The sequence below is a fragment of the Scyliorhinus canicula genome, chromosome 21 (genome assembly GCF_902713615.1).
Source record: "Scyliorhinus canicula chromosome 21, sScyCan1.1, whole genome shotgun sequence".
NCBI classification, from domain to species: Eukaryota; Metazoa; Chordata; class Chondrichthyes; order Carcharhiniformes; family Scyliorhinidae; genus Scyliorhinus; species Scyliorhinus canicula.
Window position 1 is genome coordinate 40,590,427 of NC_052166.1, and position 20,884 is coordinate 40,611,310.

Below are 20,884 nucleotides of genomic sequence, written 5' to 3' on the forward strand. Positions count from 1 at the left end.
CCATTGTCATAAGGATTGACTGGTCACTATTTTGATTCAATGCTTTAATGTAGTACAATAGGTCAGCAAAAAACATATACCCACCCTTCCAATTCACAGAGGGCGACAATGTGATGATTTCCCATGGCTTTCATATATGCGATATGTTCAGCCTGTCCATGATTAAACAATGCAGAATATATACTCTCTCCAGATCATTTGAGCAATGTTTAGGGATGCAAAATAAATTGAGGTCATAGCCTTGTTCATCATTGGTGATTACCACGCAGTCAGCCGCCGCCATGCCGCTATCGCACTTTGACCCCCAGGTTCAGGTCCCAACACTCCCGGGCCACATGCGCACTGATGAGCGGGCGCATGCGCAGTCTGCCCGCATTTTTTGTTTTAGCTGGTCGTGGCCGCTGTTTTTAAAGTCGCTCGCAGCCGGCATTGTTAAAAACCTGTTGCTGCGGCTGTTGCGTGTGAATTCCTGCAGGTTGCGACCCCCACTTTGAAAATGCCTGCTGGAGACTCCCCAAGTAATGTAATCACACCTTTTTCTGTCCCTTTTGTTCTAGCCAAATAGATTCTGTCCTTGAAGCCTCCGGGACACTGCTCTTCTTAATGCTGCCATCCCTGTTGCCTTTCTTCCTTTCCTGTCTTTCCTGAACACCTTGGAATCAGGAACTGGTCCTGCCCTTGAGCCAAATGTCAATCTGAGCTCACCACTCTTATTAACCATACACCTGTGCATTCATTTATATATGCACTGTAATCCTGATTCATATTATTACTTTCTCTCTTACTCTGCACCTAATGTTCCCTATTGTAGTGCGATCTCTCAGTATATTGTGCACCTGATAATATAGCACCAGCACCAACACCCACAAAGAATTCAGTCCCGCCTTTATTTAGGTGCAACCCATCTCTCCCAGAGCCAATTTCCAATGTCCCAAGATTCGCACCATCTTCCAGGCACAGCATGCATCAACGCTATCATCCTCTTTCCGTACTTGCCTATAGTACTGGAAGTAATTCGGAGATTACTACTTTTGAGGTCCTGCTTGCTAATCTTCTGCATAGCTCCCTAAATTCGGACTGCAGGACCACATTTGTCTTTCTACCTATGCTGTAATGAACAAAACATCCCATGGCACTTGGAAAAAGAGCAGTAAAGTTCTCTTGATGTCTTGGCCAACATTTGCCCTCTTCCAACGTCAGTAAAATAAATTATATAGTTATTCACCTTATTACTATTTATTGGTCCTTGCGGTGCACAAATTAGCTGCAGCAATGACTGGCATCTTTGCATGTCCTGAACAAAGGTATTGTATAAATCCGAACTCGCTTTCACATCTTTTCCTCATGCACTCTTCTTTTATGAAGACCTATGTGCAATCATGTGGACAAATTATTGGGCCTCCCCAATAATTGGGCCTTCTCGGAAGAAGTTGGCACACAAAAAAAAAGCTGAACATAAAAAAGATCCTGCATTTGAGTTGTGCCTTTTGTGATCTCAGGCTGTCACAAAACATTTCACATTCAATAATGTACCTTTGATGTGTAGTCAGTGTTCTAATGTAGCAATTGGTTTGTATTGAAAAGGGCCCCACAAATGGTAAAGAGGTAATGGCTAGATTGCCTGTTTTTGCAATGCTGATTGAGGTATAATTATTAGACCAGAAACGAGAAAATTTTCCTCGTTCTTCAAAATTAGTGCTGTGAAATCCTTGATGTCCACCTCGGAGGGCAGAAAGAGCTTCAGTTAAATATCTCAACCAAAAGAATGTACCTCCCAAAGGCTGCACTGAAGTAATAGTTAACCTAGATTTTGTGCTGAAGCCTCTGACATGGAATATAATTAACCAAAACCTAATTCTAACCATATCTTGGTAGATATGAGGGAAAGTATGTGGAGGTTATTCTTTTTTATTTACATGAATCAGAAAAGGTAAGACCACCCCCTCCTTTTCCCCTGTCCAGTTTGATGGTGGTGGTTCCTGTCTCTCTTCTCTTTTCTCCCCTCACCCCCCACTGCCACTTAGTTAGTTGCTGGTCACGAGCAGATCCTTGAAGAGGCTGGTGAATTGTTTCCATGTATTGTGGAAGCCTCCTTCTGATCCTCTGACGAATTTCATAATTCCGCCAAATCAGCCAGCCAGTCAGCGGCCTTGGGTAGAGCTGTTGATGTCCAGCTGAGCAGGGGTCTCTGGCGGGCAATCAGGGAGGCAAAGTCTTGGGTGTCTGCCTCACTCCAGTGAAGAGCTCTGGCTGTTCCGACACCCCGAAGACCGCTACATGTGGACACGGCTCCTCCCTCACTCCTACAACCTAGACATGGCTTCAGAAACGCGGTCCAGTATCTGAAAAGTTTCGGGCAGGCCCAGAACATATGGCCAGACCTCCCTGGCACCGTTCACATTTGCCCTCCACCACTGGGAAGAACCCACTCATGCATGTTCTGGTCAAGTGCACCCTGTGTGCTGCATTAGGATCAGCCCTGCACATGAAGTGGAGTTTACCCTATGTTGCGCTTCAATCCAGAGTCTCTCTCTCCCCCCGCCCCCCCCGTTATCTCTAAGCCCAGCTCCTCCTCCTACTTTTCCCGTGTCTCGTCCAGCAGGGCCCCACCTCTACCAGTTGTCCATACATGTTGCCGCTGCTCGGTAGCACAATGTTTAGCACTGTTGCTTCACAGCGCCAGAGTCCCAGGTTTGATCCAGGTGCTCAGGTTTCCTCCCATAAGTCCCAAAAGATGTGCTTGTTAGGTGAATTGGATAATCTGAATTTTCCCTCGGTGTACCCGAACAGGTGTGGAGTGTGGCGACTAGGGGATTTCACAGTAACTTCATTGCACTGTCATGTAAGCCTACTTGTGACAATAATAAAGATGCATTCGCCCAATGCTAGCAATCTGTCCAGTAAGGTGTGTCTGGGTAGCCGGGGGGAATGTTGTGGTCTCCTTGCGGAGAAATTCCTCCGTTGCAGGTATTGAATTTCGGTCCCTTGCGAGATTTGGAGCTTTTCTGTTAGTTTCCCCTAAGGTCGCTACTCTGTTGTCTACATAGAGGTCCCTTCCTGTCAGTACCCCTCCATCCTGTTCCACGTTTTGAAGGAGGCGTCTATCGCCGCCGGGGTGAATTTGTGGGTTTTGCTGATGGGGCCTTGGTGCACCCAGAGTAAAGGGATGCTTGAGCTGATTATAAGTCTTTAGTGTGGCCACCACCACCGGATTTTTTGAGTGCTTGCTTGGGGAAATTGGAGTGGGGCTATACCAGTGCTCCTAGGGATGTTCCCATACAGGCGATCTCCTCCCATTTTCACCCAGGGATCTGAACAGGGAAGAGGATTCTTGGCAGTAGGTTCTTTTTTATTGTCTGCACTCTTCCCACCATGGAGAGTGGGAGTGAGTCCCACCTCAGCAGGTCTCGTTACCTCTTCCACTAGGCTCAACGGGATCCAAGTCCAGTTGTGAGCTATCTGGACTCCCAGTTTTCGGAATTTTGTTTGGTTCAGCTTGAACGGCAGCTGCCCCTGCTCTGATGCTCCCCACTAGGAGTTCACGGGGAAGATTTTGCTCAGGTTAAGTTCGTAACCTGAGAAAGCTCCGAACTCCCTTGAGAGTTCCATTATTCCTTTCATCCTGGTTCAGGGTTTTGAGACATTGAAGAATGGGTCAATTGCATAGAGCGAGAATCTGTGCTCTCCTTTTAAATGCCCTTCCACCTCTTCGACCTGATGGTGATGGCCAGTGGCTCGATTGTCAGAGCAAATAGTGGAAATGTGGGCTTCCCTGCCTTGTCCCTCTGTGCAGCCACAGTTATTCGGAGATGGTGGCCTTTGTCCGTATACTCATCATGGATGCGCTGTTCAGTAGTTTCACCGACAAAGTAAATCGACTCTGTCGAAGGCATTCCCTGTGTCTAAGAAGATAATCACTTCTGTTGTTTCCTGCCCGGGAGGTGTCATACTCGCGTTCAGCAGGTGTCTGTTTGCTGTTAGCTGTCTGCCCTTGACAAACCCAGTCTGATCTTCCATGACTACTTCTGGCACCAACTCTCCAGTTGCCTCGCCAGGGCCTTCGCCAGGACTTTCGTGTGAGTGTTCAGGAGTGAGATGGGTCTGTGTAACCTCCATTCCTTCAGGTCTTTTTATTTTTTGGGATCAGCGATATGAGGTCTGTGGGCAGCGGGGCCCCTCTCGACAGTGACTCATTGAACATCTCCCGCTGCCTCAAATATTTTATAGAAGTCCACCGGGAATCCGTCTAGACCTGGTGTCGCCCCCCGACTACATGGATTTGATGCTCTCCCCTATCCTAGCAGAGCACAGATTCTCACTCTGTGCTTCCAGTCCCTGTTCCTTTTCGTCCCCCACAACTGGTATGTCCAGCCAATCAAGAAGCAGTTATTTTTCCCCCCTCCACCCCTTTATCATTGCTTTCAGCATTTTGCAGAATGGAGGTTGAGACCTCCCCATTCTGGTTGCAGGTTACCTACCTGTCGATGGCTTCTGATATTTTCTCGCAGAACGCCTCGTCACCAAGGAAGGCTGTGCCCAGCATCCTCCATGGAGGATGCTGGGTCCGGCCTGTCTCCAGCCTCCCATCTAGGCCATATGGCGCGAGATCTGAGATTACTATTGTGGATTATTCTACCCCTACTACCCCTGGAAGCACTGATTTACCAACTACAAAGAAGTTGATACGGGAGTAGACTTTGTGAACGTGGGAGAAGGAGAATTGCCCTCTCGGATGGTTGAACCTCCATTGGCCCTCCATCTGCTCAATAAAGTTGTTCAATTCCTTTGCCTAATCTGGGGCTGGACTTGTCCTTCATTGGGTTCTGTACACAATTGAAGTTTTCCCCATGATGAGCCGTGGGAGTCGTGGTTGGGGATCTCCGCCATTGTTTTTTTTAATGAAGTCTCCATCGTCCCAGTTTGGGGCATATGCGGAGATGATTCTAAAATTAATCATCAGTAACTCGCTGCAATCCACATAGCAGACATACATCTTTTTAAAAAGTGCACTGTTTCCATCAAAATAACCTAACCATTTGCAAGAATCTGATGGCTTTCCAACCAGACCAAAAACAAACACTTGAGATTTAATTATTACAATAGTTATATATTCCTTTCACTAAAATAGAAAATTAGTCAGGAAGACTAAAAATAAACATTAACATATATTTTTCCCCTAACAGAAATTGAACAGTGCAAAGGATTGTTGCAGTTACTCCGTCCGATTCTCACCAAAATTTTAAGAAGTATAAGAAGTACTGGATAAAGGCCATCACAATGAGTTCCCTTGATGCAACAATAAAGACTGAAAATAGAGATGATGAGAGTGAAGTGCATGCTGAGTTGTGGCAAGATGAATCCAAAGATCACAAGAGCAACAAAAACACCCATGAGGTAGCGGAGATCTGTGTTGAGATTGGTGAGGATGGGGCTCAACGGTGTTCTGAAAAGGATCAACCCAATAATCGATCTAGTGGTAAATATTAACGTTCAAGTCTACCTAATATATTTTAAGAAATCTTGACCAAATGGCCCCTTTTTTTGTGTTGTAGATTTTATGCAATTCTACATTTAATCTAATTTCTGTGTTGCATTTTATTATGAAAACCCATATAGCAACAATCACAATGGAAGCCCAATTTAAGTAGCTGGTAATAGGAAAATCAAAATAAATATTTCACAGTCAATTAATTAATCGTTTAAAATCTCCCTATTTCGCAATAGCATGATTCAACTTAGCTATTATTCTTTGTCCTTCATTAAAGTTGTTACTTTGAAGCCTCCGCTTCTTCCTAAACAGTCGTCCTCTGTTTTGCCCAAAGCAAGTGACTGTGATCAGGGGAGATTCTCCAGTCAGGTCTAATATACCGTGCCGAATTCTTAAGTGACATTGATACTATTTAAGCTGGACCATATTGTGATGGAATGCTTTCTTTCAGTCTCTTACAAAGTCTATTCAATTGTTTGCCAAAACTGTTGAAGAAAATTTAAAATACAGATTTCAAAAGTTGTACGCCTGTCTGTCTGTCTGTGTTGCATACCTATTGTACAACATTTGAAATATTTTCTATAAGACTCAGGAAGCATATTAAGGTGAGGTGGACTGCATCTTCATTCTAATTTTAATAATTAAAAGAACATTAAGTTCAACCAAACCAAAAAGCCATAAATGGCAGTTTGTCTTTGAAAATGTATGCAGTTTAATTATTGGCACCTAAGCGATCGAGGAAGTGATATACAGAACACAGAATTTACAGTGCAGAAGGAGGCCATTTAGCCTATCGAGTCTGCACCAGCCCATGGAAAAAGCACCCTATCTCAGCCCACACCTCCACCTTATCCCCATACTTCCACCTAACCTTTTTTGGACACTTAAGGGCAATTTAGCATAGCCAATCCATCTACCCCGGCCATCTTTGAACTGTGGGAGGAAACCCATGCAGACATGGGGAGAACGTGCAGACTCCGCACAGACAGTTACCAAAGTTAGGAATTGAACCTGGGACCCTGGCGCTGTGAAGCAATTATGCTAACCACTATGCTACCGTGCTGCCCAGAGACAGAGAGGCAGTGCCTTTCCTAATCCAAAGTCATTTTAATTTGAAAATAGTTAAGTAAGTTGAACTTTAAGATTGAATTTTAATGAACTCACTAAATGTTAGTGTAAAACACACCTCGTGTTATGAAGCAGTATATCCTCAGATTCGTCATGTTCCAAGCAATGGGATCTGCTGGTTTAACCAGGAGCATTAATTACTGCTGGTTTCATTGAGCACAGTATGGCTACTACTGACTTCCATACAGTATCTTTATTGGTTTGGTTAGAAGTCTCATGCTGTAATCTTTTCCTTCTTCTGAATAGTGTCATCCAAGTTGCTTAATCTACTGGTTGCATGCTTGTATATTTCACCTAATGAGACCAATTGAACATAAGCAACCGATGAGTAGATGTATCTTTCAAATTGAAAATTGCATTTTTGCGAGACTCTTTTGAACTGTACTGTTTTACTGCACAATCCAACAACAAGCAAAAGAAATCTAGGATTTATTTTTTGTGGAAAGCTTTGATTGTGCAGTGGATTGATTTGCAGAGTGGTTATGGTAACTAGGAACTTTACAAAATTGTTTTAGTTGGAATATGATATAACTTTATTCCCTATTTTGCTTCCTCTAAAGTATATTTCATTGGCGACTTGAACCTCCCATAATAGTAGCTTTAGGCCCAAAACAGCCCAGGTGCAGATCTGTCACTTGATCTGAAAGTTTTAACGCAGCAGTTAGAACTGCTTGCTCAGGGGTCTTGAGTTACTGTCCAGAGGAGACCAACTGGTAATCATCAGTTTGACCAGAAGATCCTGTGCCCCAGGATCAGTGGAGCTGTTGAAAAAATAAATTTCCTTTGTGGTTGTCGTATGGTCATACTTGCCCTTGGATCCTTTGACCTGTCACGGTCTGGATGCAAGCCGTAAGGCCATCTTCTGGGCACTCCAACATTTAATTGTCTGTCTTGACAAATGTGAAGGAAAATTAAGTAATGGAAACGAAAGTTTGATTGCACCAAGGATCAGCACTCTTCCTGATTGCCTGGCTTTGAGCAAGTGAGATAGGAAATGTCATGGCCATTGTTGGTGGTAGATTACTTTGAACAATGTGGTGGGAACGATGAGAGCATGAATGAGCATTTGGAGAACTACAAGAACTCTGGAAGACGGGTATGAACATCAGTAGATCAAAGACCCAATATATGTACTGCCAATTTAAACTTTGGGAAATGAGAAGAGTGAAGCTGCAAACATTATGATTGAAGACTTGAAGAAAATGATCAGTTACAAGTTCTTGGGGGTCAGTGGTGGTAAACGATAGAGTGCAGTAATGAAAATAAACAACAAATTTAACTCTCGTTAGAGTGTTCCGATACCATGGGCTACTGCGTGGTTGATTCCAGACCCCGGAGTCCCAACTTAAGTGAATTAACCAAAAGTTCATATGAAATTTGTGGAATCTTTGTCCCTTGACTGCTCAATAGTTTCATAGCATAGTAATTCTTTATCAAAAAGTCCTAAGGAGTGAATCTTCCCCCGGCTGTGTTTCGTTCCCACCACAGATCCTCACAGACAGCCAAGGCCGTGATAACGTGTTCTCACAGGAACAATACATTTAACAAGGCACTTTCACATTGCTGTACAACTTGACATTCCATTACCCATCACGCAGCTCTGATTTAACTTGACCAAACTCTCATTCCATTTCCCATCATGCTCTGATTCTAACTTGAGCCAAACTCTCATTCCCCCCTTTTATCATTTCATGATAGCTTCTAATCCATAGCCACTTGTCTCAGTCTTTCCCATTCTATCTGCACTTCTATCATTTTCCTCCTTGCCTCTGCATCTTCTTTCTCATCCATTAGGCTGTATTAACTGTTGTGGAATTACTGCTGCACTGACATTTTTACACAAGCATTTCATTAGGAAGCTGAATATGATTATTACAAGTATTACAACTCCCAGGATCATTAATCAATGCACAAGATAAGACCTCTATGATCCGCCCAGATACGTGCTTATATGTAATTCCCTTTTCTGCCTTTCGTTTACGTTACGCCTTGTCCTTTGAAGGGTTAATGTTTGATCCCTTTCACTTTCCCGCCTATAAGGGTTGTTCTTCACTAACACATCTCTCCCTTATACTTTTTTCTTGGCGGTACTATGCCTATTTTTGCAACTATAGTCCCAACTACATCCAATCCGATGGCAGGGCACTCTTCCTTCAGTTCTTCCATCAAGGAGCATGGTTTGGTGTGGTCGTCACACGTTTGCCGAACATCCGTCCACCGGGGTCACATTCCAGGATCCTCCTTCCTCGGTCGTTGTTGATGCAGCGTAAAGTGTCGTCCCGACACAGGTGATGGACTCGTTTTCCGCTGCCTCCACAGGTTCTTTGCTTGGCCTCCCCATTTGTCTCCAAGAGTCTCATCAAGATCATGGTGATAAGTAGGTACTTCATCCTACAGGTTGGATGGAACTGTAACCTAGGGCTTGGAAACAAAAAGGTTACTTTTCATTTTACTTTAAGGCCTTACAATGATGGATGTGGGTTCAGGCATTTTTCCCCAGCCCTTTCCTAATCCAATTGCGAATCAGGACATACTCTCCCGGATTAATAGTGACAGAAGGGAGGTATTTCCTCATACGCGGCTCGCACCCGTGAATGGAGGCCTTTCAACACCTTAGTTAAGGTTATCAAATAGTTGCCCATTTCAGTTGTCATTGTTTTCTTGATCCCAGGGGGTGGGAAAGGGTCTGCCGTATAGAATTCCGGCGGGACTCAGTCGTGTCTTCCGGCCGAGGTTGCACGTATCTGGAAGAGGGCAATAGGCAATAATTTGAGCTAAGTGGCTCCAGTCTCTAGTCTCTGCCTGTAGTTTTGCCAGTTTCGTTTTTTAATGTCTGATTAGCTCTTTCTACCATTCCCGCTGCCTGGGGTCGGTACGCGCAATGTAATTGTTGTTTTATTCCCAGCTGAGTACAAAATTCCTTATTGATCTGTCCCACAAATTGAGGTCCATTATCAGAGCTTAATCGATGTGGAATCCCAAATCTAGGAACAATTTCTTGCATCAAAACTTTTACTACCGTGGAAGCTTTGTTATCAACAGTGGGGTAAACTTCTATCCACTTACTAAATACATCAACAATAACCAATACATGTTTATAACATTGGCATCTTTCCAACTCAATGTAATCCCTCGAGTGTCTCAAAGGGACCTTCCGGTAACAGGGTTTTACCCATTTCACAGGGTATTGCTTTTCCAGGGTCATATAACTGACATACCAGGTAACGATTGCTAATGTTTTGTACTATTTCCTGCAGCTTGGATGCCACCAAGTCTTCAGCAATATATATCACCCGTAGCTCGTGCACCACAATGAGTTGCAAAGTGAACACATTCAGTGACCCAGGCTGCCAAGGCGTCGGTCATACAAGTTTGTCCTGCCAGGGTGACCCATAACTTAGTTACGTGATCATAATGACACCCCAATTCTTCCCACAACTCTTTCATACTTTTAGGAGCGTCCTGCAACTTAACGACGTCGGTAATAGTTGGCTTTGGCTTTTCTGAGGGAGACTGGCTTGGTGAGCTTTTAGTCCGACTCATAATTTTTGGCACCACCATCTCCTTCCATTGAGAAGCTTCTTTGGTTTGGTGGTCTGCCTGTGTATTTCCTATATCTGTTGGGGGTTTTACCCGATGTATGGGCAGTGCATTTTATAACCGCCATTTGTTTGGGCAACATCAGGGCCTGTAGCAAGTGAGAAACTAATGCCTTGTGTGAAATTTGTTTGGCGGCGGATGTCAAAAATTCTCTTTTATTTTCTTATACTTGGCCATGCGTGACTCCAAAGGCATATCTAGAGTCTGTAATAATAGTCACCCTTAAATCCCTTCCGAGGACACATGCGCAAATTAGGGTAAATTACTCGGCTTGTTGGGCTGAGAACGGGGTTGGTCTGATTCTAACTTGAGCCAAACTCTCACAGCTGGTGGCTTGACTGGATCTCCTTCAGATTTTCTTTGTCCCCTCAAAGTCAGTTCTCAGCCTGGACTGTACTCGTTCTTGGTCTGCAGATTCATTAGAACAGTGTTTTTCAAAAATGTTTCCCTCACCGGCCGGCTTTCGCGGCCCCTCGCCGGCTGCCCTTCGTGGCCCACCATTTTCTCCTACCCTGAACACAACAGGTGAGCCTGCTTGGTTGTCATGATCTCACTCCAATCAGGTTTGCAGGAGGAGGAGGCAATGCGCTTATCAGGTGCTGTGTTCAGTCTTTTACTTTGTGCTGTCGTCATCTTTGTGAGGATGGAAAATCCAACCATATACGCACAGGTCGTTGTGAAGGGTAAAATCAACCAAATACGTATTTTACTTAGCACTGATGCTCCTGAGACGCTACTCCAGAATGCTGATATCCTCATTGACTTTTGTGGCACAGTTTTAATGTGCTTTCACAGGTGAGGTGCCAAAGTTCAGTCTCTTCATCTGGAGTCTGCTGTAAGTTGACTGCAAAGGATTTTCACCCACCGCTTCTCTCAAAATCTGAAACTTCTCCTCTGGAAAGTAGGGACAAAACTGTTGATCAGCGCACCCAGATGAGACTGAATAAGGCTTGACAGCCTTTTGACAGTTCCCTTTCCAACACTTTTTCGATGTGTCGTAGCAGTGTGGTGAACATGTAGTAGTTTGGCTTTGTACTTGCACTTTCCAAACTTTCAATGACTTTTGGAAAGCATCTATTTCTTCATTGCTGAAAACAATCATCCTTCCCTTGCAATTTGAGGTTCAGTTCATTTCGAATTGAAACTATATCTGCAAGCTAACCAAACAAGTAAGAGGGACGGAGGGGACAATTTCTCGAGGAGGAAAGTGTGGATTTGATACCTCAGTTTGTAAACTCTGATGAGCATCCAACCGCATGACAGCCAACATACTTCTGTGTGGAATAATAAACATGTGCTCATACCCATATCGGAGCATAGAGCCTCAAAGCCTGCTATTGAGTGTGCTAGGTTTAATGAAATTCCAAACTTTCTCAATTCCTTTCAACGCCACTTCAAGATCGGGTGGAATTCCTTCTGATGCCAATGCCTCATGGTGAAAAAAATGATTCGAAGCAATGTCCTAACCAGCTGCCTTCCTAATAACTCGACTGTTTTTCCCAGTCATGTTGGCTGCTCCATTGCTTGTGATTGCTCTGCAATGAACCCAGTTGAGCCCGCACTTTTCAACCCTGTAACTATTCAATGTTTCATAAATCTCATTTTTGTTGATAATGTCACGCAGCACAGCAAATCCACAACAAATTCATTGCTCCAAAGATACCTAACATAAACTAGCAAGGTTACACAATCTGAAATGTCTGTACTTTCATCCAGTTGCATTGAGAACTCCTGTGCTGAAATAAGTTGGGTGTCTAAATTCTCAGCAATATCACAAATTCGGCAAGCCACTGTGTTATCACGAAGTGGGATGCATTTCCGTTATTTGGCGAACCTCTCATTTAGGACCGTACAAACTAGGTCCATGTTGCAAGGAGAATTAATCTCGGCTACTTGGTGTGGGATATTTTTTCTTTAGCTAAAAGGTAAGTTACCATGTTAGATGCTAATTGTGGTTCGTCATTCAATGTAACATTTCTACTGAGGACTTCAGGTGTCGATTAAGTTCTCACTGCATCCTTTGAAAAAAATCCAGAGGTTTGTCCTCGAACTCGCCAGGCTTAGTCTTCAAATGCCTTTGAAGTTTTGAAGGTGTTACGGGCCAGGGCTTAGAGAACCCCAAAGTGTATCATGGAGTTCACCTGACCCACAACTTTTAATAGATTGTGGTATGGGGAGCACACTGCCCACTCGACAGGGGTGGTACAGCAGAAATGGAAAAGTACTTTTTAAAGCAAAACCATGTTTATTCTATGAACTCAAGTTAACCTTATTAAAACATACAGTGAACATCTTAGCAACCATTAATTCAAATATAACCCCCAAAGAATATAACACTAAGTAATCCTTAATAACTTTCCAAACAACATTCAGAAGACAAAAGAGCCTTTTAACACAAAGATCAGGTTCAAATTCACTATTGAGAGCAGTTGCCACTTTGAAAATCCCAAATGAACATTCATAAGTTTGCAGAGATTCATACACATCCTGCTGTGATTTCAGCTTCTCCAAAACTGAAATGAAACCAAACCCACCCTGCAGTAAAAAGCCTAAAGCGAAAGTAAAAAGCTGACAGACAGCTCAGCTCCACCCACTCTCTGACATCACTGCAGCAATAAACACCCATTTCTTAAAGGTGCTCTCACATGACAAAGGTTTTAAACTTTCATTTGTCAGTAATTCCCTACATATAACACCATGGGCTTTGCACCCTGATTTGCATGGGCACAATTAAGCACATAGACACATAGAACATACAGTGCAGAAGGAGGCCATTCAGCCCATCGAGACTGCACCGAATCATTTAAGCCCTTACTTCCACCCTATTCCCGTATCCCAATAACCCCATCTCTCCTTTTTGGGTCACTAAGGGCAATTTATCATGGCCAATCCACCTAACCTGCACATCTTTGGACTGTGGGAGGAAATCGGAGCACCCGGAGGAAACCCACGCAGACACGGGGAGGACGTGCAGACTCCGCCCAGACAGTGACCCAGCAGGGAATCGGACCTGGGACCCTGGCGCTGTGAAGCTATAGTGCTATCCACTTGTGCTACCATGCTGCCCAAACAAAGCCATACCTCAAGAAGTCATCTTCATACTGCTATGTTCTTAATGGATTGTTCACCAGGGGCCCTGAAACTCACACCAACACTGATTTGTGCTGGAGTGGACTCTCCTGTGCAGCTCACACCACTGCTTTGTCCTGCTGTGGAATCCTGATCAGCGCTCTCCAGATTTTTTGAGAACAACTTTTATTGAATTTTTAATGCATTATAACAAAGGAGAAACCATTACATGATGCAACAATACCCACACATAAAAAATAAAAAATAAGCAACAACAGTAATACGAGATCCAACAACTATAATTTTGTCCAGAATAATCACTCCCTGCCCCTCACCAAACTCCCCCCTCCCTACTCTACTAACACCTAACAGTGACCATCTCTTTAAAGTGTAAAATGGACAGCCGCAATCTACAATAGAAGCTGTCAATCGACCTCCATCGTAAAATTAACATTTTTTGAGGTATAAGAATTCCGTAGATCACTCAGTCATGCCTCGGCATTGAGGGCATTGGCGCCATTGCCCAGGTGCTGGCCAGCGTCACCCAGGCACAGACAGGGATAGCCAACTCCCTGAGTTCCATGGCTGCAAACCTGCAGACCCTTGTTGATACCAGGGCGAGCCTCCAGGACTGGCAGCGCCAGGTTGGGGGGGGGGGGGGGAGTTGGGTGCTCGGTCCGTTCGTGTCCCCGACCCATGTAGATGCCAGGGGGTCATCGGGCACCCCGAGGGAGGAGTTGGTGCTGGGGCCCGTTCCGGGTCATCCTGCTGTAGGGGAGGTCCCGGAACACCGCGGCACCTCGGAACCCCCCCCCCCCTTTGCATCCCAGGTGCATCTGGTGGGCAACAGGCAGGACAGGCTGGCAGCTCGCCATCCCAGTCGCCTGAGTCGCAGCCTGGCCCATCTAGGCCGGGCCACCCCAGGAAATGGCCGCCAAAGGGCAGGAATCACAGGAGTCTACCTCCAGTTCTGCTGTCCCGTCTGTGAACCACCTAGACGTAGTCATAGGACCCGTAAGGCCAAAAAATTAGACTGTGTAAGTTGGCACGGGTGCAGAACACAGATTAGTTCTGGGGCGAGGGCATGAGTATGAACCGTTTGTTATTAAAATCACTTTCACACCTACAGAAGCTGCCTTTGTGCTCTGTCTGATATGTGCGGGTGTGAGGTGAGCACCAGTGTGTGTGTGTGTGAGGGGGTGATAGAACATCGGCCTCAGGTGAGTGTGCCCCCCCCCCCCCCCCCCCCGCCCCCAGTCGCCCTCGCCATCCCACCAGGCAGACGACGGGACCGTGCGCTGCAGAGTCACGGCTGCATGCAGGGACGGTCCGGGTGAAGGGTGGTACTGTGGATATGGGTCAGACGTTACCCAACGATGTAGCCGAGAGCTCATCGCAGGGCGGGTTGTCATCATCCTCCATGGCCTGCAATAGACAAGCTTCCACCAGCGACCATGTGAGCCCGGCCTGTTATAGAACAGTACAGCACAGAACAGGCCCTTCGGCCCTCGATGTTGTGCCGAGCAATGATCACCCTACTTAAACCTACGTAACCCGTATACCCGTAACCCAACAATCCCCCCATTAACCTTACACTACGGGCAATTTAGCATGGCCAATCCACCTAACCTGCACATCTTTGAACTGTGGGAGGAAACCGGAGCACCCTGTTGTGCCGCAGGTGGCTGTGCAATGGAGGGGGGTGTGTGCGTGCGGGTGGTTGGTGTTCAGTGAGCGGGGTGTTGGTGGTGGGTGGGGTGAGGGTGGTAGGCTGATGCCGTAGTGTGCAGTCTATGCCCATACTCGTCGATTCCCATCCCCCCCCCAAACAGTCTGTGAACCAGGCGACTATCGGCCTGTCCCATGCCTGCTAACCCAGCCGGTAACGGTGCGCAGCCTCCCGTCCATGTTCACCCGGTCTGTCCTGACCATTCCCCAAATCCTCCTCATCTGGGGAGGTCTGCCCCTCGCCTTGCTGTTCCTTCCCTTCACTCCTCTGCCCTGCAGGCAATGTTGTGCAGGACGCAGCAGACTACAATGATGCAGCGGACCCTATTTGGTGGGTACTGGAGGACCCCTCTAGAGCTGTCCAGGCACCTGAACTGCATCTTCAGCAGCCCAAAGCACCTCTCTATCACACCCCTGGTCGCTGCATGGGCATCGTTGTAGCGGTTCTCAGTGTCAGTCTGTGGCCTCTGTATAGGCGTCATCAGCCACGACCGTAACGGGTAACCCCTGTCGCCCAGCAGCCAGCCCCTCAGCCGGGTGGGGTGGGGGCGTCCCTTGAACATGGTGAAGATGAATGATTGCGCCGTTACGAATGAGTCATGTACACTGCGGGGTACCGGTCGCAGGCGTGCAGAATCCTCATGCGATGGTCACAGACCACCTGCACGTTCATGGAATAGGCCCCCTTTCCGTGAACATGGCCCTGTTATCCGCAGGTGGCCACACGGTGACGTGCATCCCATTGATTGACCCCTGGACCATGGGCATCCTGGCCACGGCAACAAAGCCCGCTGCCTGGCCCGGTGCACAGGGAACTGGATATAGCGGTCCGCAATGGCATGTAGGGCATCTGTCACTGCACAGGTGCACCAATGCCTGCAAAATGCCGGACAGGTCCCCACTCGGCACCTGGAATGACCCCATGGCATAGTTCAGGGCCACTGTAACCTTGACAGCCATGGGGAGAGAGTGTCTTTCCCCAGTGCCACGCGGTGCCAGGTGTGCCATCAGGTGGCAGATGTGTGCAACGGTTTCCCGGCTCATCCGGAGTCTCCTCCTGCATGCCCGGTCCTTGAGTTCCTGGTACGACGAGCGAGGCCTCATCGGGCGTCTCCATTGCTGTGGCACCACCACCACCACCACCTCGTCCTGTCATGCATGTGGCCCTCCAGCCTGGGCGGCTGCCACCTGCCTCCCTGCGGCACGCTCCTCTGCGGCAGCCTCCGCCGCCTCCCTGGCACGCTCATGCTCCAACTCTCCCAGGGCAACATATAGAAGTGCGGCTGCCAGCATGTCGGCCAACATTGGGTGATGACCAAACATAACGGACTGCAGAGTACGTGGGGGGAGGGGGGGGGGGGGATGGATGGCATGTCACCATTGCCCATACCTGCCCCTGCAGACAGGTGCCATGGGCTGCATGGCCGCGACTGTTGCCAGCTGGCACATGGCGAGGTGGACACTCTTCCCCCTCCCCGGCATGCACCTTCCCCAAACCCCCTGGCACACACCTTCCCCAACATCCCCCCCCCCCCCCCCCCCCCCCCCCCCCCCCCCCCCCGGACACGACTGGTTGACGCCGTTAAATAGGTGGTTTGATTTATGCCGGCGTGTGACCTGTGGTCACGTTGATGGGACTTCGGCCCATCCGGCCCGGAGAATTGGAGCGGCCCTGGGGCCCGTTGCGTCACGCCGGTCTTGGACATTCTCCGAGGTGCGCGGGGCGGGCGGGCGGGCGGGATTTACGCCGGGGGTCGGAGAATCCCGCCCCATGTCTTTCGGGACTTGTGAGAGGAAACCGGTGCATCTGGAGGAAACCCATGCAGACAAGGGGAGAACATGCAGACTCCGCACAGACAAGTGACCCAAGCCGGGAATCGAACCTTGGACCTTGCCGCTGTGAAGCCATAGTGCTAATCACTATGCTACCGTGCTGCCCACAGGGGTTCTAAGTTAAGCTTCTGGGTTGCTGATATGGTGCAGAAAAAGGACCTTCAACAGCCACCGATTTTGGGGCAGGACCAGAACGTGTGTATGGTGAGCAAGCCATCTCGAGCACCACTCGCACTTATCTTCGACCTCCTCGAAGAATCTACTTATCCTGGCCTCGATGAATGTGCCCTAAGCACAACCTTAATTGTAACAAGCTTAGCCTTGTGCAGCATTTACTCCATGGAGGGACTCATTCCATATCCCTTCCTCCAAAATAGGCCCTAGCTCCTCCGCCCACCTGGCCTTCATTCACTGAACCCTGCTCTTCTCCCGTAGTCTGCCTATAAATCCCAGATGTACTGCCCTCTTTCTATCCCACCCACGAGTTGATCCTTTCTAGCAAGATGGATGGCGGTCATAAGCGCTCGCCTGACAAAGTCACGTACCTGAAAATACCTGAACCTATCCAATCTCCCAAGCTCTGCCTTTTTTTGTATTCCTTCCAAATCCGAAACACCCTCCAAGAACAAATCCCCCCCCGCCTCCCCCTCTAATAAGGAAATTTGGCATGTCCACATTGACTCTTACCAATTTTCTACAGATGCACCACAGGAAGCATCCTATTTGGCTGCATTATAGCCTAGTATGGCAACTGCTTGGCCCAAGGCCGTAAGAAAATACAGAGTCGTTGACGCAACGCAGTCCAACACGCGAACCCGCCTCCCATCCATTGACTCTGTTTACACCTCTTGCTGCCTTGGGAAAGCCGTCAGCATAATTGAAGACCCCTCCCACCCGGGTTATTCTCTCTTCTAACTTCTTCCATCTGGCAGGAGATACAAAAGTCTGAGAACATACACTAACAGAATCAAAACAGCTTCTTCCCCTATGTTAGCAGGCTTCTGAAGGACCCTCTGAAAAATGAAATGAAAATCACCTATTGTCACAAGTAGGCTTCAAATGAAGTTACTGTGAAAAGCCCTAGTCGCCACATTCCGGCGCCTGTTCGGGGAGGCTGGTATGGGAATTGAACCGTGCTGCTGGCCTGCCTTGGTCTGCTTTAGAGATTATAGATCATAGAATTTACAGTGCCGAAGAAGGCCATTTGGCCCGTCGAGTCTACACCGGCCCTTGGAATGAGCACCCACTTAAGCCCACACCTCCACCCTATCCCAGTAATCCCACCTAAGCTTTTTGGACACTTAAGAGCAATTTAGCATCGCCAATCCACCTAACCTGCACATCTTTGGACTGTGGGAGGAAACCAGAGCACCCGGAGGAAATCCACGCAGACATGGGGAGAACGTGCAGACTCCACACAGACAGTGACCCAAGCCGGGAATCGAACCTGGGACCCTGGAGCTGTGAAACAATTGTGCTAACCACTGTGCTACCGTGCTGCCCCAAATGCGAGTCAGGCAAGAGTCGAACCTTCAATCTTCTGATCCGTAGTCAGATGCATTATCCATTGCGCCACTGACCCGAGCCAGCTAAAAGCCAGCTATTTAGCCCCGTGTGCTAAACCAGCCTCTAGTGTGATAAACTAGCCTGAATTGCACTGAACTGATCTCTCCATGCATCTTCTCACCGGAGTAGTACTTTACCCAGTGTGTGTGTCTATGTATTTACATTGTGTATCTATCTTATGTCCTATGTTTTCATGTATGGAATGAACTGTCGGGACTGTACGCACAACAATACTTTTCACTATACCTCTGTATACGTGACATATATCATATCTAATCCAATTTTTCCATCTCCTAAATACAGCATCCAATTTTGCTGGCTCAAATAAATGACTCTTATAGATTGGGGCCCACTTTAACATCGCCCGTTGCTTGAAATGTTGACTGAATTGTTGCCATTTTTAACGTGGTGATTACATCCGGATTCCCAGAATATTTTGCCGGTGGAAAAGGCAAGGATGCCTTTAATAAGGCCTCTATACCTGTTCCTCTACATGACCCAGACTCCATCTGTACCCAACTACCTGATCCCCAACCCACCCCAGCACTTTTTCTACATTGGTTGCCTAGTAATAATGTAACAAATTTGGTAGTGCCTTCACTCACACCTGCCTCTCCCTCTCCCTCTGTAGGACCTCTCACCGGACTTGGTGTTTTTCTCGCCCATATAAAGCCCATTATGAATTGCTCCACTTCCCGGAAAAACTACTTTGGCAGAAAAACAGGGAGGCATAGAAGTAAGAACACAAACCGTGGCAAGTTGTTCATCTTAATAGATTGAACACAGCCTGCCAACTATAATGGAATGATATCCCATATTTGTAAGTCCGCTCTGACTCTGCTCATCCTGGAGTGTGAAATTCAATTTGCGGAGTTGTGTCCAGTCTCGGGCCACTTGCACCCCTAAATAGCAAAAACTGCTCTTCGCCAGATGAAATGGGATTCCTCTCAACCCCGCACCTCCCCTCGGTAGACTAACTATAAAATATTCACTCTTCCCAATGTTTGATTTATATCCTGAAAAGGACCTGAAACACTGCAATACCTCCATTATCTCTCCTATCTCTGGATTCCAAACATACAGTAGTAGGTCACCTGCGTATAAAGACAGCTTGTGCTCTACTCCACCCCTCACAATTCCCATCCACTTCTTTGAGACCCTCAAAGTTATTGCTCATGGTTCGGTCACAAACGCTAACAACAGCAGAACATAGATGATTGGTGTCATTTCCCTATGTGCAGCCTAAACAGCCCCGAGTTCAAGTGTTCATTCGAGCACTAGCAATCGGCGCTTCAAATAAAAACCAAACCCATGATGCAAACCCAAACGTCTCCCGAACCAGCTCCATTCGACTCTTGTCAGATACCTTTCTGGCATCGAGAGAAACAATTATGTCCGGTTCAGGTCTCTGCTGGCGCAAGAACTACATTAAGTAGTTGTCTTACATTAGAAGAACGTTTTTTTTTCCTCACCTGACAAACCCCACATGATCTTTCCCCACTACTTCCGGGAGACGGTGCTCCAGCCTCAGCACTAGGATTTTAGCCAACAATTTCACGTCTGTGTTAAACAGAGAGACTGGGCGATATGACCCACACTCTGTAGAGTCCCCTTTCAGAAGGAGGGAGATGCTCCTCTCATTATGTCTCAGGAAGGTCATTAAACGTCCTCCGAACTAGTGGGGCCAGCTGGTCCACGAACTACTCGTAAAATTCCACTGGGAACCCATCAAGTCCCGGCCGGCGTCTTCCCCGCCTGCATCTCGCCCAAAGCCCTGTGCACCTCGTCCAGTTCCAGCTGCGCCTCGAATGTTTTCCGCAACTCATCCCCCACCTGAGGAAACTTGAGGCCTTCCAAAAACGTAGCCATCTCTTGCTCATCTTCTGGTAGCTCCTATCTGTAAAGCCCCTCGTAAAAGAAACAAAACACCTCATTAACATTTTCTGGGGTAGAGACCAACCCACCCCCAAATCCTGGATCTGAACAGTCTCCCTGGCAGCCTCTTGCCACAGTAGCTGATGAGCAAACAGTCGCCTGGCCTTTTCCCCATGCTCATAGACCATCCCTCTTGTGCACCGGAGCTGTTGCACCACCCGACCTGTGGGCAGTAGGTCAAACTGCGCTTGCAGCTGCTTCCTACATGCTAAAAGCTCTGGCGTTGGGTCACTTGCATATTCACTATCCCTAAAATGTCATCTTCTACCTCCTGACACGTCTGTCTGTTCACCCTACCCAAATATGACTAGTATGAGATGATCTCTTCCCAATCACCGCTTTTAATGCCTCCCATACCATCACATTTTCGTTCAATTCAATGTAATTCTTAATTACCCCCGAAATTTCCCACACAACCCTGATAACATGAGCTGCGCTTGGCACCCTTCCCAATTTAAGTCCACCAAGTGTAGCGGTGGTCGGAAATCATCACCGCCAAGTACTCCACACTCTTCACCCCAGGTAACAAGGTATTAC

General features: G+C 47.2%; 1 protein-coding gene across 10 annotated transcripts in view; it reads left to right on the forward strand.

Moving 5' to 3' along the window:
- The window catches only part of znf618 (zinc finger protein 618), a 144,116-nt gene that overhangs the window by 67,761 nt on the left and 55,471 nt on the right, over positions 1-20,884 (forward strand). For 6 of the 10 annotated variants that reach the window (XM_038782378.1, XM_038782382.1, XM_038782384.1 and 3 more), the window contains exon 2: positions 5,184-5,476. The exons of the other annotated variants lie outside the window; for them this stretch is intronic. In XM_038782378.1, the coding sequence (XP_038638306.1) occupies positions 5,278-5,476 (199 nt within the window). In that variant the 5' untranslated portion in view covers positions 5,184-5,277. The remainder of the gene's footprint in view (positions 1-5,183; positions 5,477-20,884) is intronic. 10 annotated transcript variants of the gene reach the window in all.